At 43.5% G+C, this 17,394-nt stretch overlaps 2 protein-coding genes across 11 annotated transcripts in view; one reads left to right on the top strand and one right to left on the bottom strand.

Annotated features, from left to right (window-relative positions):
• The window catches only part of IL36G (interleukin 36 gamma), a 185,476-nt gene that overhangs the window by 56,603 nt on the left and 111,479 nt on the right, over nt 1-17,394 (top strand). The window lies entirely within an intron of this gene.
• On the bottom strand, nt 1,278-7,502 carry IL1B (interleukin 1 beta). The gene is given in 7 exon segments (NM_001077414.1): nt 1,278-1,520; nt 2,490-2,620; nt 3,867-4,028; nt 4,571-4,775; nt 6,407-6,455; nt 6,993-7,054; nt 7,474-7,502. Coding segments are annotated over 6 exon segments (804 nt in total). The 5' UTR covers nt 7,040-7,054; nt 7,474-7,502; the 3' UTR covers nt 1,278-1,310.

Here is a 17,394-nt window from a genome sequence, read left to right as displayed (position 1 = left end):
ACAAATTATCCCTTTGTGTGAGATACAGTTACAAGTATTTTTTTCCCTAGGTTGTTTTGGTGTTTTGACTTTGCTTCTGGTGACTTCTGCAATTCTGAAAGTTTACTCTTTGCATCATTCATTCTTTATTCTTCACTCCATGCTTTTGGTGATACTGGTCCCACTACTGAGAGTACCCTTTCCCTTCTTTTCTGTACAAGGAATCCTGCTCATTCTTTTAGGCTTGACTCATAGGTCGGCCCTCCTTGACCCTCTGTCCTTCACAGCGGATGTTGTCACTCCTCCTGGCTGCTCCTTTCATACTTTAGCTTACCTCTCTTTGCCAGGTTGCCTTATTTTTGCTTGTATATCTCTGCCTCTCCTATCTAACTAGAAATGCCTTACCTGTCTTGTTTCTGTAGCTCTTAGTACATAGCATCTCCCTAATACATGTTTGTTGAATAAATGAGTAGAGAAATTGTTGGTGGCTGTTACCACCAACCCTTCCTCCCTTACTTCAGCTGATCCTGTTCTTCAGATGAAACTTGTGTACCAAATATCCTTTTCTTGAAAAATGGAAATGAAGGGGAGGGATAGATAGGGAGGCTTGTCTTTGCTGGCCGGTGATGTTCCTAGGTATTTTGCCACACTCAGAGACGAGGATTGGGCTTACAGCTTCCCAAGGAGAACTCTCATGGCCCCATTTATCTTTACTCTTCTGGATCAGATCCCAGAAAAGGCAATTACCACATAGAAAAAAAAATATTTTTTCAGTGAAATTTATTTCAGAATCATTGAAGCAGAGTGATCATACTTAATCATTCATAAATATTCCTATGTAAACAACCTGAGCTTATACATTTTTCAGCCTTGGTGAAAGGGCTTGGTATAAAGATGGCACACTAGTGCAAATTAAATTAATCACAGACACTGATACTTCTTGGCCCTCTTGACTTAAATAGACTAACCCACCAATAAATAAATAAATAAATAGTTAAGAGGTTGTTCATCAGAGGCTGGGCACAAAGGACAGAGGGTTTCTTTGAACCTAAAGTGTAATGGTTTCTGCCAGGGTGGCTTTGAGTGAGTAGAAGAGATAAAGGTAACCTGGCTCAGTAGAGGGGACCTGAGGATTGGCCCTGGGAAGAAGGGGTTATTCCTCCTGGCTGGCGGACAGATCTTCTTAGCAGTGATTTAAGGAAGACAGCTGTGCGTTGATTAGATAATAGTGAAGTTCAGCCTGAGGCCATGTTTAAGCCCTTCTATTCCCCTTCCGCCAGCCAGCAGGGGTTATTCAGCACATTTGGACTCTCTTTAGGGTACAGGTCTCTTTAGGAAGCGCTTTCCATGATGAAGTCAGTTATATCCTGACCACCTTTGGTATTTCCTAGGAAGACAGGCATTTCTTCTGCTTGAGAGGTGCTGATGTACCAGTTGGGGAACTGGGAAGACTCAAATTCCACATTGCCCTTGATTTCTGTCTTGTTGAAGACAAATCGCTTTTCCATCTTCTTCTTTGGGTAAACTTTGGGGTCTAACATCTGCAGCAAAACAGAAATAAGAATTTTTATGAGGGAAGGGACAAAGACACTCAGGTAAAGTTATTCTCTTGTTCAGCTAGAGAGGAAACTGATGAGTCATAGGACCAGGATCCAGACTCCTGATTTATCTTTGTGATACCAACTTTCTGTGTAGTGACTAAAAGAGCTTTTTCTCTTTTCTGAAACTTAATATCAAATGGTAGGGAGCATAATATAAGTGAGAATTAAAAAAAACAATTTTTTTAATGTGTATTTATTTTTGAGACACAGAGAGAGAGCATGAGTGGAGGAGGGCTAGAGAGAGAGGGAGACACAGAATCTGAAGCAGGCTCTGAGCTGTCAGCACACAGCCTGACGTGGGGCTTGAACTCATGAGCTGTGAGATCATGACCTGAGCCGGTCGGACGCTTAACCGACTGAGCCACCCAGGCGCCCCTATAAGTGAGAATTTTATTAAAAAGTGAACATTAGGTGAAAACTTGTAGGACTACCTAATTTCCAGGGACTTTTGCTGTATTTTTCTCTATGGCCCTGGTTAGAATGACTTCAACTTAGAATTGAAACTTTTGCTGGCAAAGCTGGTTAGGGGGGTGGGGTGGCAGGTGATTTTGAGAGTGGAGGAGATGACAGGTGACAGCTCCCTTGAATTGATTAATTTCCTGAGGTGTCATTTATCAAATGAAGTAGCCCTAACAATGTTATAAGCCTTCTAACCCTAACACTGTATAATCTGTTGGGTGGTCACAATGGCAGGACATAATAACATCAGCAAAATGACTTAATTTTCCGTGGTGGGAGTGAAAGTTTCATGCATTTGGTAGTTACATTAAATGTATTTACATTTATGCAAAATTACCAAGTAGGTATGCTCCCATATTTTCTGAGCAAAAAAGGTGGTTGTTTTGGAAATAAATGAGGGCTAAATGTGCTTCAGTGAAGCCTAGGAAGCCTTCAGCCCCTGGTACTCACCTCCAGCTGTAGGGTGGGTTTCCCATCTTTCATCACACAGGACAGGTACAGGTTATTTTTCTTGATGCACAACACTACTGGTATCTTCTTACTATTTTCCTCCCCGTGCACAAAGCTCATGCGGAACACCACTAGAGAACGGAAAGGGGCCTTGTGGTCAGGAACGCACAGCCATGCAGGGCTGGCCCAACAGCTGGACCTCGAGCCCAGGACTCATACAATTAACATCTTCTGTGGGAACCCACACTAAGATTCTTATGGCCTAACAGACAGGATAACTTGGCTTGTCACAGACGGTAGCAGGGTTAGTTGCCTGATTTCATATTTTCTAGAAAGAAGGTCTGCAGGGGTTTCTTAGAGCCTCATCACAGTGGCAATGAAGAATTAGGGGGTCTGATTTTTAAATGCTGAAAGAAGGAAGCCATTTTGTGACTGGCCAGTGGTGTGCCCATCCGTATGGGCAGAACAATTTGATCAATGTGCAAGGCAAGAAAAGAGGTAGATCAGGGATCCCGAAAGAAATCAGACACAGATCTGTTTCAGGAACATGGAGCAACAAGTGGGAAGAACTTGGGAGAGGTGAGGCTTAGCTGGGAAAAGTGGCTCCAGAGAGACATTCATTTTAGTCTTTCTTAGTCACCACCATCTCATTTGGGGGCCTTGAGGTCATGCTCACAACCCAGTTCTGAAGAAACAGGTTCGTCCTGGCCTGGCTGGGATGCCTCTCTCCAAGGTCAGCAGCCTTGGAAGGGAACAGCCTGCTCTTTTCAGCTGCTCCCTTGGCTGCCCTCTCGCATACAGGGTTCAGCCACAGTGGTGAGGTGCCAGGCGGATTCCCACAACTAATGGGCTCTCCAGACTTGAAACATTTGCTGGCTATAGTAGAGAGAGATAAGCTCCTGCTTGCCAGTAAAATTTCCCTACAAGGAACCATCTGGTATTGGGCGGGAAGGATGTTTGGGTTAAGGGGGCAGGGTTGGGAATGCGGATGGACACAGTATCTCTTCACCATCCTAGTTTCAACCTCAACGACAGGAAAAAGGAACCCACAGGCAGTTAGGTCGTGTCCATCAAATGACCCCTTTCTAATGGAAGCATTGACATTACACTATCATTCAAAGACTTGGCTGGACAATGGCCCTGGGTGTGCTTGAGCATTCTAATTTCTCAGAGTCTCATCTCTTGCTAAAAAATGAACATGCTAAGGGAATCAATCTGGTGTCCTTGCTAGGACCAAAACACAAATGTTTACCTGTTATACATTATACATTTTTCCACTTAGGTCATAATTTGCCTTATTGTACTACTATGTTAAAAATGTGGAGAGTTAGCACAGGGTCAGGAGGCCAAGAAAAGAATCAAAACGTCCCCAGTTACCTTGTTGGTTCATATTCTGTCCATTGAGGTGGAGAGCCCGAAGCTCGTATGAGCCAGACAGCACCAGGCTCTTTTGGCTTATGTCTCGGAACGTGTAGTCCTGTGATTGTATGGCCGCATCACACACAAAACCGTCATCCCACGTGTCACAGATGATGGGTTCTGAAATATGGAGCATATATGCTGTTTAGGAGGAAAATTGGAAAGGCAGGCCAGATGATGTAAGGCAGCAGAATTTGGTGTTTTGGAGGACATCTGAGCATGTGTAGCTGGACTTCGATTATAACTGGTGGGGAGGAAGTTGGGGTGTGCGAGAACTCTGGACTTGGCATCATGAGATGTAGATTTGGGCTGCAGTTCCATTGCCGGCTGCAGACTAACAATAGAGCTACTCACGTAAAATGGCAACGGCCATAACACTAGCCCAACAGGGACAGTGTGAGACTTGCAGGAGGTAGTGCAGATGAAAACCTCTGAGAATGGGAGAGTAACTGGCAAATGTGAATAGCTATGGCGCTTTTGTGTTAAGAATAGTTTCAACTAAATTCATTTAGTTTCTAGGCTTCTCTGTTTTTCTCTCACTGCTGGCCCTTCTACATTTGAAGGACTTTAGCTTTAGGGTAGGTGCGTTGTCTGTTGCGTTATGGACTCTGAAAAGGACATGACCAGAGATCTCCTGTCTGCCCTTGGTTCTCATTAAGTACCTTCTTCAAAGATGCAGCAAAAGAGGCTCTTCAGGTCCTCATCCTGGAGGGGTTGTGAGCAGGGAAAAGATATCTTCTTCAGTTTCTCCATGGCCACAATGACCGACACGGCATGCCTAAGACTCTTGTTGTCGGGCTGGTGGGAGATTTGCAACTGGATGCCCTCATCTCCCAGAAAACTGTGGCTCAGGTTTTGGAGGCTGCCCTGTGGAGAGACCCAGGAAGAGTATGTTAATTAAGGTGGTTGGGCCAGAGAGCTCCCATTTTGACATCAGAGAAGAAGAAGGGGCCTTAGAGAGAACTGAGCTTCTAATGATAAACTCTCTTCTCTCTGAAGCATATAGAGGTTAAGTGGTTTACCCATGGTGAGTTAGAGACAGAACCCAAACCAGAACTGTGGGCTTTCTGATGGCCTAGATGGTATTCTTTTAGAATAAAACCCATGTCTACCTCATTTATCTTCTTCACAAACTACTCCACCTGGCCATAAATTTATACCTTCTTCAACTGCGTCCTCTTGGGTCCCTAATGCTCTAACACTGTATATTTAATTTTTCATGGCAATGGTGATCATAACATTTTCTATTCATCTATGTTCATTCAACAGGTTTTTAATTATTCTATACAAGTTCTTTCTTTTTTTCTAAACACCGTTTTATAAGCATTCTACAAATACTTTACAAGTGGTTACTATGTGTGAAATACGTTCCCACTTTCCCGTTATTCAGAGAAACCGCAAAACTGCATGAGGGCTTAAGTGAGGTTGCCCTGGTGGCTGATAATGGTTTGGATGCTCAACAGTTAAAGAGGCCTCTAACAGCACAGAGGAAAGCTGAGTGAGAGAAGTTCCTGCTCAGAGCTGAGGCTCCAGATGAGGCAGAGGGAGAGACAGGCTGTGGAAGGAACAGCAGGGAAAGAGCCAGACAGAGAAGCACCCCGCCCCCCGCCACCTCCCCTCAGGGCTGGAGTACACCAGTTACTGGTTTCAAAGCATTTAGAGAAATGGGCTTTGAACAGCAATAGGGACTGACTTATGAGGCTAGAGGAAGCTGCCATGAACTGAAGAAGAAAAAAAAAAAAGTCAGAGAAAAGTGGCTGCTTGCTAATCTGTGCAACTGACCTGGCTGGGTTGATGGCGCCTTGGAAAGTTATTAGGCCTCATACAGAAAAGAAGGGACATCCTGAACGTCAAAATGGCTCTCAGTAAAGGTGAGAGTCAGAGAAACACCCATTTCCTGGGATAAACTTAGCTATCACTGACAGTATTTCAGAACTGAAGGTTACAGGAGGCCAACAGCTAAGAGATCATCTAGTGCATGCCCCTTATATTTCAGAGGTCCAGGGGGTGAAATGGCTTCTTTAAGGTCAAATAGCAAGTGAATGATTTTCTTTCAACCCCCAATTCATCTTTTTGTTTACATCATCCACATCTTATTGCCATCAGCTCTATCCCAGGGAGCAAAAAGCTATTCTACCTTTAAAGGGGGCAGATGTACATGAACTCCCAAGGACTTCAGTGACTAATGTAGGCTGAACCCTCTCTTAAAAGGAGAATTAAATTTGCACTGGAGCCTGGGCCGCCTTCCAAACAAGAGATAGCAAACTTGATCCCCACAGCCATTCCTCCTCGCCCTCCATGAACATGGCCACCATCGCCAAGCCTCAGTGAGTGACTGTGGGAGCGATATCGTGCCATCTGCATCTGCCTCACTGGAAGAGGTGAAAGTCCTTCCATCACAAAATGCCACAGGAACAAGGTGGCCCAGAACCCTTTTCCTGGAGCCTTTCTCATGTCTGAGTCCCTCCAGGAGTTGTGAGCTTGGCCCACGGTCTCACCTTCATCTTTTCGGGGCCATCAGCCTCAAAGAACAGGTCATTCTCATCACTGTAATAAAAACAGAGAGATTGCTCAGTTAGTCTCCCAGACACGTTTTGTTTTCCCTTCCCTGCAAACAGTCTCCACTGTGAATAGGAAACTGCAAATAGCATGTCTCTTAAAGCTACTGAAAGCTGTTGGCAAGTTTTATGCTAATATACACGGGCAGCATGGGAGGCGGGGCAGATATCCTTTGTACTCTCTGTTGGAGCCTGAGACCTAACTTCCAGCCCAGTTAACATCTGAACTTTTCCTCTCCATCAAGCCAAACTTTGCCAAGGAGTCCCCTGTATTGTGCACTTGGAATCTTTTTTTCCTGTTTGTCATCTGCAGGAAGCCCCTGTAGCAACAACATCTGAATGCCCTATGCGGCCCCAAGGCTGGACTTGTAGTGGGAAATATGTCATTAAACCAGGTTCACTTGGAACCCCACTTGCCACTGGAAGAGGCAGTTTGGGGGACAAATCTGGTCTCCAAGCACAGAAAACATTCCACTCTTGAAAGAGGAACCCTGCTCACATTGCTAGTCTCAGTCTCCCCACTGACCTGTAGTAAGCCATCATTTCACTGGTGAGTTCAGGTACTGCTGCCATGGCCACTTCAGAAACCTGGGTAAAGAGGAGAAAATGAGTAACTTCTTGCCAAGCCAGTCCCCACGAGGGCCGCCTTCTTATGTGAATTTCCCTTAGCACCTGCAACATGGCAGGCATGCAGAGAAACAGCCTTTGAATGAATGAGTGAATGTGTGAAAGAGCCTTCCTTTGGGTCCAGAGGAAACAGTTGCTAACCCAAACCCAAACCAGGAGCGTATTTGTTAGATCTGGAGCAGAGGCTTTGACACTGATCTCTCAGATGTCAGCTGCTACATAAGCAGTGCCCATTCCCAGAATATTTCACAAATCATAACCATAGTAATACATGTGGCATCTTTATAGAAAACCCAGCCCTTAGGCAGAGAGGAAGGGAGAGAGGGACAGAGAGACTTGATTAGAATCGAGTCATAAAGAAGAGTTAGTTCAAGTTGTACCTGAGTAATGAAGACTGACTGGAGAGAATAGAATCCCGGAGTGGGCTGCTGTGCCTCGAGAGATCTGCTCTCTGCCAATTTCAATCTCATTCTTATATATTCTTTAAAAGCAGAAGTAGAGAGCTGAGAAATTTCCCCTTTGGTTAACTAATTTCACAATCAAGTGTTTTTAAAAAAAGAATTGATGGGAACTTCTGGGAGAAGATAAAATGAAATAATCCTCTAGGCCATGGAAGGGAAAATGGTAGCAAATGATGACACATCTTTGCAAATGTGTCATTATGCAAATATATATTGTTTTCCTGATAACAATTACATGAATGGTGTCAATATTAAAATACAGGATTTTCCTAGGTTAGAATAATGTTTTAATTTGGGATCTCTGGGGGCAAAGTGGAGGACATAGAGATACATACGCAAACATGCTTCCTCACTCATGCATTGTACTTAAATTTAGGAGGCTTCCCACTTGGAGATGGATTAAGGGGTAAAAAGAAATGACAGTAACCCTCCCAGTCTGTATTGAGGGTGCTGTTTTCTACTTTGGGAGCTCAGGGTCCATTATAGGAGCCTCTGGGGAGACAGTTGACCTCCTAGGATGGGGCAGAAAAAATATATTTATGCAGGGGTTAGGCTCCTGATGGGGCTGGGGGAACCTTGGAGACAAGCTCATGCAACCCTTTCAAAACAGGTGCTGGTACCCTAGCCAGTTACAAATGTAATCAGTATCAATGCTTGATGAACAGTGCATGAGCCTGGATTGAGAATGTATTTGAAAAGATTGTGAATAAGTCAAGCTTTCAGGAGCACAATTCCTCCTTAAAATGCAGATAAGATGTTTTCTGCTTAAAATAATTTTTCTGTTAACTCTGAAATGTGGACTATTTTTTTAAAGTTTATTTATTTATTTATTTATTTATTTATTTATTTATTTGGGGAGAGAGAGAGAATGAGAATGAGGAGGGGAGGGGCACAGAGAGAGACAGACAGAGGATCCGAAGTGGGCTCTGTGCTGACAGCAGACAGCCTGATGTGGGGCTCGAGCTCACAAACCCGAGATCATGACCTGAGTGGAAGTCAGACGCTTAACCGACTGAGCCACCCAGGTGCCCTTGGACTATTGTTTTTATAAGACTATCTAGCTGCAACTATATGTCTTGGTATCTCCAAGAGTTATTAGACTGTTTTTCCCCCTAGATGTATTGAGATATAATTCAAAAATAACACTGTGTAAGTTTAAGACGTACAACACAACAGTTCGCTATACATATATGTTGCAAAAAGATTACCACTAAGGTTAATCAACACATCCATCACCTCATATAATTATGTGTATATATCCTTTTTGGTGAGGACATTTAAGATCTACCCTGAGAGCAATTTTCAAGTACAGGTATATGATATGGAATAGTTAACAATAGTCACCATGTTGTATATTAGATTCCTAGAACTTATTCATCTTATAACTTGAAGTTTGCATCCTTTGACCAAACACACTCTCCCCATTCTTTTCTCTTTTTCTATGAGTTTGCCTTCTTCTCCTCCTCCTCTACTTCCTCCTCCTCCTCCTCCTTATTCTTTTTCTCCTCTTCCTTCAAGATTCCACATATAGGGGGAATAATAAAGTATTTGTCTTTTTCTGTCTTATTTAACTTAGTGTTAAATCCATATGGTCCATCCATATGGTCACAATTGGCAGGATTTCCTTCTTTTTTATGGCTGAATAATATTCCTCTCTGTGTGTGTGTGTGTGTGTGTGTGTGTGTGTGTGTGTGTGTGTGTGTTATATAAAATATCTTTGACCCATTCATATGTTGGTTGACACGTATGTTGTTTCCGTGTCTTGGCTGTTGTGAATAAAGCTGCAATGAATTTGTGAGCGCAGATGCGTGAGATAGTGATTTCATTTCATTTAGCTATATACCTAGAAGTGGAAATCCTGGATCATGTGGTAGTTCTATCTTTAATTTTTTGAGTAACCTCTATATTGTTTTCCACAGTGGCTGTACCAATTTACATTCCCACCAACAATGCTATAGGGTTCCCTTTTCTCTACATCCTCAGTGGTATCTCTTCTGCTTTTGATTTGAATTTCCCTGATGATTAGTGGTGTTAGGCATCTTTTCATGTAGCTGTTGGCCATTTGAATTTCTTTGTTGGAAAAATGTCTATTGAGGTCCTCTGCCCATTTTTTAATTGGATTATTTATTTGTTTATTTTTGCTATTGAGTTATAGGTGTTCCTTATAAATTTTGGATATTAATCCCTTACCTGTAATATGGAAGATACCTTCTCCTATTCTGGAGGTTGCTTTTTTGTTTTGATTGTTTCTTTTGCTGTGCAAAAGCTTCTCAGTGTGACATGGTCCCCCTTGTTTGTTTTTGCTTTTGTTGCTTGTGTTCTTGGTGTCACATCCACAAAACCATTGTCAAGAATAGTGCCAAGGAGCTTTCCCCCTATGTTTTCTTGTAGGAGCTTTACAGTTTCAGGTCTTATTTTTAAGTCTTTAATCTATTTTGAGTTAATTTTTGTAAATGGTGCAAGTTAGGGGCCTCTAATTTCATTCTTTTGCATGTGAATATCCAGTTTTCCCAACACCATGTATTAGAAAGACTATCTTTTTTACACTGAGTATTCTTGACTCCCTTGTTAAATATTAGCTGACCACGTATGCATGGCCTCATGTCTGGACTCTCAATTCTATTCCTTTGTTCTATGTATCTTTTTATGCCAGTACCATACTGTTTTGGCTACTATGGCTTTGTAGTTTAGTTTGAAATTGGGAAGTGTGATGCCTCCAGCTTTGTTCTTTTTCAAGGTTGATTTGGCTATTCAGGATCTTTTGTGGTTCTCTATAGATTTTAGGATTTTTTTTTCCATTTCTGTAAAATATGCCACTAGATTTTTAATAGTTGCTGCATTGAATATATAGATAGCTTTAAGTAGTATGGACATTTTAATGTATTAATTATTCCAATTCACAAACATGGGCTATCTTTCCACTTATTTGGGTTTTCTTCAGTTTCTTTCATCAATGTCTCAAGTTGTCAGTGTACAGATCTTTCACCTTCTTGGTTAAATTATTCCTATTTATTTTATTGTTTTTGATACTGTTGTGAATAGGATTCTTTTTTCTTTATCAAACTTTGTTTAACTCAGAGACCAGCAGAATGCCTGCCCAGGGTAGCCCTCACATTTGTAGAATGATTGAATGACAGGTCATAAACTATGCATGGAATCTAGGAATGGGGCCTTCCCCACTTCTTTTGGCACTGAATTGAAACCTTGCTGGCTTATGTGGTTCCCTTAGGAAACTGTGAACTCTTTTTTTTTAAATTTTTTTAATTTTAATTTTTTTTAAGGTTTATTTACTTTTGGGAGAGCGACAGAGAGACAGAGTGTGAGCGGGGAGAGACAGAGAAAGAAGGAGACACAGAATTCAAAGCAGGCTGCAGGCTCTGAGCTGTCAGCACAGAGCCTGACGCGGGGCTCAAACTCGCAAACTATGAGATCCTGACCTGAGCCGAAGTCAGACACTCAACCGACCGAGCCACCCAGGTGCCCCAGGAAGCTGTGAACTCTTAAAGCTGGGTCTAGCACAGTGCCTAGCATGCAAACTGAGACAGGAAAATTTGCTGCCTGCATGGGTGCGCAGGAATTTGACAGTTTTCCCTCAAATAAGTACGTGCCTGCTATGTGCCAGGTACTGTGCTTGCTCTATGTTGTCCATAGGAGAGAGTTCCTGACTTTTCCAGGTAGGAGGGAAATAGACCTTACTGTGGGGCAAGGATCGCTCAGCAAACTGGCTCACCGAGCAGCCTTCTGAATCTTAATTAGGCTCCTAATACCTTGATATCAGGAAGGTGGTCACAAGAATGCCGTCCTTGGTCAGTTGTATGTTCCACAGGGAATCTAAAAGCTGCCTCCTGTTCAGTGCATCAATTTCTTGTGAGTTTGGTAAGCAATAGTCAGTTCTCAACTCTGAACCCTCATAAAATTGAATGGCTGTTTTTGCAGACACGCTAGAGGTCCTGTCTAGGGAACCTGATGGACATTCCTGTTTTGCTTCCACAGTCTTCACTCTACAAATTAATGCTGGTCCCCAAACTTCACTGAAGGAATTACTACCTTCCTCAGAGTCTTTATGCTAGGGTCAGCAGGACCTGGTGGTCTGATAGCTCTGTGGGCTCTCTTGACAGAGAACACAGAGATGCCTTCAGCCTGTTGATGTGAGTAGAAGCTGAGTGAAGGAGGGTGAAAGCCAGTGACAGAAAGGGAGGTCTGCAAGAGACTCAAGCGTCATTTGTGAGTTAAACCATTCTATTTCTAAGGACTTGAGATTGAGGTCGGGAGTCTCAAATCTACTTCTCTATCTTCTAGCATCCAGGTTGCATGAGTTCCCATTCTTTTTTGCTCAAGGGAAATTTTTGGAGCCATGGGGCAATGCCCCTTGACGTAGTAGTTTCTACAGTTCTGCCATGTCTCATCCCAGCCCCATAGCCTGGACCCCAAACCTGGCAGCATCCTGACCATCTTAGGAAGTGAAACCTCTTATTGTGTCAGGCAGGCATATTGCACAATACGTGTATCAAACCCTGTCTCTCCAAGAAGACTAGTCAGGCCACAGAACTTCCTTCAAGTCCCTAATAAACGGAAAACTTCTTACTACAGAAATAGTTGCACTGGGGGAGGACCTAGAAGAGTGACGGTGGTGTAGATGGCAATGCAGGCCCACGAAAATGGAACAAGCAGAAGTGGGGAGTTGGCAGTGCCAGGATGTAGTGGGAAGATTCATCTCTTGAGTCATTCAAGCCCTTACCAACTGCACGTTGCCCTCTGTGCTGGTCATCTTTCCAAGACAGGAGACTGGCATTTAGTCAGAGCGGGTGCTTTGGTGCTACCTTATGTCTGATATTAAGCCTCTCGCCTCTCTTATCAAGCCTGGCCTCACCCAATGGTCTTTCATCATTTTGAACAGGAAGACAACCCAAATAATCATGGGTTAGTTCTTACATTATCATGTTTAATTGTAGTATCTACTCTCTGCTATGGGCCATTTCTTATTGACTCTCTGTGCAGAACAGCATTAAGGCATGACTGTCCCCACCATTTTTGCCAAGTCTCATCTCATCCTTGGCATTGACTTCCAATATTCTTAAGAATCTGTCATTTTGGGGGCACCTGAGTGGCTCAGTCAGTTGAGCGTCCAACTTCGGCTCAGGCCATGATCTCATGGTATGCCGTCAGCGCAGAGCCTGCTTTGGATCCTCTGTCTCCCTCTCTCTCTGTCCCTCCCCCCTCTCAAAAATAAATAAACATTAAAAAAAAAAGAGTCTGTCATTTCTTTCCACCATTTCCATGGGTCTTTCTGGTGTCTGAAAGTATTTACAGTGTCCTGTGTAGCCATGCCAGTCTCCATGGATACTTCTCTCCTTTTCTTTCTGTTTCAGTGATTATTTCAGATTGGGAGAGTGTGATTTTAGTTTTGAGACCTCTGCTCTTCCTTGTATAGCATCATCTCCATTAGGCCTGCCCCACTCTTGGATCCAGGTACTCAGGGCAGACAGGCAGATTCCAGGGATGGGCCATTTCCCTGCTTGGTCTAGAACAAGGAGGACTCAAATATATAAGCAGGCCACTGGGTCTGGTGAGGTATATGGTCTGCAGAGGCTTCTCCCTGTTGACTGAGTCATTATTCCACCTCTGAGAGGCCAATGGAAACTTGTCTTTCCTTTGGATTCAGTAGCAAAAGCCCTTTTGGTAGGTAAGGTGGATGCCAGGCATTTCTACTCTATATCTTTTATTGCACATAATGGGTGTAAGACAGTCAGCCCCAAACACCGGGCTCTAGTGCTGCTTATACTAGGAGTCTGGAAACATTGTCTATAAAGAGCCAGTTAGTAAATATTTTAGGTTTTGTGGGTCTTAGGGTCTCTGTTGCAACTACTTAAGTCTCCCATTATTGTGAGAAAGCAGCCATAGAAAACATATAAATGAATGAGCTTAACTGGATTTATCTTTCAGGTCATAGGATGCAAGCCCCTGTCTTATAACACTGTATTAAATCATTTTTCTCAGATGTAAACTTAGAAATAATACTTTTAAAAAAACCACCTGTCCTTTATTGAGCAACTATTACGTACCAGGTGCTTCTTTTCATTGTCTTATTTAGTCTTTATAATAAACTTTAAGGCAGATAGTATGACCCATTTCACCTATGTGAAAACTGAGGCTGACAGAGATAACTTAGATATCTAAGATCACACAACTAGTAAATGCTGGAACCATGACTCAAACATGGTTTAGTTGAACCTAAACCAGATTCTTTTTTTTTTTTTTTAAATCACTGAGCCAAATCACTGTGTTAATTGTTACACACATTTTTTTTTTAATCCCATCTTGTGCTGTCCACACTGCACAGACCTCTTTCTCCTCTTTCTCAATGATCCAATTATCTTCTAAATGACATTGGCTTGGCAGATTCATGAATCTTGGCAACTCTGCCCATAAATGTTTCCACACTGTCCTTTTAGGATTAGGGTAAACTCTGTTCCCTTGTCCTCCCTCCTTATCCCACCTGGCTGTGACATGTTATGTGAATTATCTTCTTTCTCCTTCTCTCAGGGTCGCCCTGGGACTTTGCAAACTGGGTGTTTATTTCTCTCTCTTCCCTTTTCTGAGTTTCTTCCTTATTCCTTTTCACTTTCTCACCTGCTCCTGTCAGCTCTGTTGTTTGATTTCTTTTGTCCTTTCCTATCTCCTCAAGACTTTGTTATAGCACTCTCAAAAAAAAAAAAAAATCCCTTTAGGATTACTACCCTTGGAATCATCAGCTTAAAAAAAAATAATGCTTACAAATACTTTGCTCCTAAAATTATGATGAAATTCTTCTCTCCTAAACTGCCTGGGGTGTGTGTATTCTACTTGCTGGTTATTACATAATTGAAGGTGATTTGGCCATTTCCTTCCAGGATTCAGTTAATTTCGCTTCTCCAATCACTTCCTTCTTGTTGGCTGTAACTGAGTTTTCTATCTTCTGGAAATAGGAAGTTCCTAGTCAAGCTACTCAGGATTTGTTGGGTTCAATGGTCCAGTCTGGGGCCCAGATTCTAGGTGGTTGATCTCCCCTAATTACTAAGCAATGTGGAATGAGGAAGTCTGATTGTATAAAGGTATTATAAACATTCTGCCCAAACTCCAATATAATGGATAGGTATTCCAGAATTCACCAACCTCTGACTTGGGTTTCCTCTTTCTCCGTGGCATTAGAGGGTTGGAAAATCTTCCAGCATGTAGTAATGAGTCTATGAGGCTGCCTCACATGACTCATTTTTCAAAGTAGATTTTCACAAGGGAGGATGTTTGATATGATAGTTCTAGAAATGATCTGTCAAAGTTAACTGATGACGTGCAAGCAGAAAGTTGTATGTTAGAACTAGTAGTGATTTACAAAACATCCTTCTCAGGCTTTTTGTTAATATACATGCTCATTTTCAGAGTTTCAAATAATACAAACATTTAAAGTACAAAGGAGAAGCCCTTCACTACCCCCCTGCCCCACTGCCTTTCTCATTGGATGAACCATTTCACCAGAAAGTATCCCAGTCACTGCAACCCAAGGACTCACCCATCCATTCATTCATCAACCACCATCAGCTGTTTGAATAGGTCTTTTTTTTGAGCACTTCCTGACTGCTTGGGATCTGTAGATTTCTCCCATCTTCATACTCCATTGTCAATTCAAACCCTTCTCCCTTCTTACCTAGGGCATTTAAATCATCTCCTAATTGGTTTGATTGCTGCCATGGAAGCTCCATCCATTCATTCATTCCTTGTACACCAGCCACAGGGACATATATCTCCACAAAGCAAATCTGGTGACATCAAGCCCTTGCTCACATTTCATCACTGGCTCCCTATCTCCTTTGTGAATGAGTCCAAGCACCAGAGCATGCCAAGCAAGGTCCACCATGGAATCCTCTGCTCTCCTCTCCTACCCCACACTTTAACCTTCCCAAACTATTTGTAGTCCCTTGAATGCAATATTCTTTCTAGCCTCTGTGCTTTCGCACAACCTGGAACCTCCGTCTCCTCTTTGTAGTTTGTCCATCGTCTAATCCTTCAAGACTCAGTTCATACTTTACCTCCTCCATAACATGCCCCTTCCCAAGCTAAATGGTGGGTGTCCTTCCTCTGTGCCGTGAGCCTCTAACACCCTCCGCAAACCTCCGTCATCATGCTTTATTTGCTCATCTCCCTTACTATTAACATACCTGTTGCAGGGCTTGGATTATAGCTCTCATTTCCATGCCTTGCACATGACAGTGCTTCCCGAATGTTGGCTGACCAAATGAATGAAAGCCAGGAGTGATCATGCTGCCACTCTCATGGCTTCCATCTTGAGCTAGCTTCCTCTGACAAGAAAGTACTTCCTTAGAAAAGAATATCCTGGATTAAAAACAGAGACTCACCAGAAGCACAATGTTCAGCTCAGAATGAACTCCTCAGTCAGCAGCCTCGTTGATAAGCAGAGACAGCAGGTCGGCCTGATCAGGGATGTTGTCCTCCTGGAAAAGTTTAGTTCCTTCTGCAAAGGCACAGTGAACACCTTGCTACCCTGGCTTGAGTCTGAACGGTGTCCATCTACTTTTCTGGGGAATCCTGAGCTCTTTATGAAGTCTTCTGGGACAGGGAGGTGACAGGAGCTGTCACTATTACCAGGAAGAGATGGTGTTCTGTTCCATGTTTCATCACAAATGCCTGGGAGGTACATTTCTGGAGAGACACTCCCGTTTTACCCAAAAGGCAATTTTCAGGTGTTTTTGAGGACTTTTCCCAATTACTCTGGGAATGTGGGAGATCCAGAAAGATGAAATCAGAGGTGATGACAAGTCAGGGTAAGTAGCTTTTGGAATGACTTCCATCATTCATCCCACCAAGCACCATGTAAGTTGTGTTTGTGGTGCATGTGTGCCATGGGTGCACAGAGGAAGGAGAACAAAACTATACAAGCCATGGTACTTGTCCTCAAGGAATTTTTGCAAATGCCTACGATTTAAGGCAGAATATGGCAGGTGTTGTGAGGTGTATAAGCTGCCATGGAGGGGTCATCTGCCCTTTCCTCTACGTGCGCTTAGGGACATGGCCAGGTCAGAGGAGGGGGAGAAACATGGTTTGGCTCTCGGTGAACTGAGAGTGCTCTGGGCTGCACACTGAGATGGTGTTTGGGAAATTGTGGGTTCATGTTGGAGGGATTGTTCACTGCAGAGCAAAGTGAGGACCTGAAAGCACCAGGAAAGGCATGAGGTGAGTGGTGAGTGTCTCCTCACTTTGGACCAGGGACTGTAAGAAAGAAGTGGGCTGACCTTGGCAAACTGGGCTGTGGACTGGGGTCTCCATGTGGTCATTGTTGCTCTCTGGCTTGGAGCCCTGAAAGAAATGGATACCTACTGTCAGACATCCTGGGGAGAAGGCAAGCTGGGGCAGGAGGAGGGCCCTGGTGCGTATGGGGTCAATCTTAGGCATCTGGCAGCTGGGGCGAGGACTCTGAGCCTTGGACCTGCCTGGAACCCATCGTGGGAGGTAGGGGCAGGGGAAGTGGGGGTGAGCTGGTTCCTACCACACTGAGAGACTCTAAGAGTGAGGCAAGGAAAGAGGCCCTGGACTGTGGGCCTGGGGGTAGCCACACTGCGTGTGGCAACTTTACTCCCCTTCTTTCATCCTCAAGCCTTCAGAAAAGCCTCATTGAAGGCAGGAAGGTGGTCTCAGAGATTTAGGGGAGGGCAATATACCTTCTCCAGAGCTGATAGGACAGGAGCAGTTAGGAGGCATTGTGTGCCCAGCAGTGCAGCCACCTCATGAATGGTCCCCAAGGTCAGGGGCTGGGTGCCTTTGCTCACTGTAGTATCCCCAGACACTAGA

The sequence above is a fragment of the Felis catus genome, chromosome A3 (assembly GCF_018350175.1).
Source record: "Felis catus isolate Fca126 chromosome A3, F.catus_Fca126_mat1.0, whole genome shotgun sequence".
Lineage (NCBI taxonomy): Eukaryota > Metazoa > Chordata > Mammalia > Carnivora > Felidae > Felis > Felis catus.
This window is presented reverse-complemented; position numbering and strand designations above follow the sequence as displayed.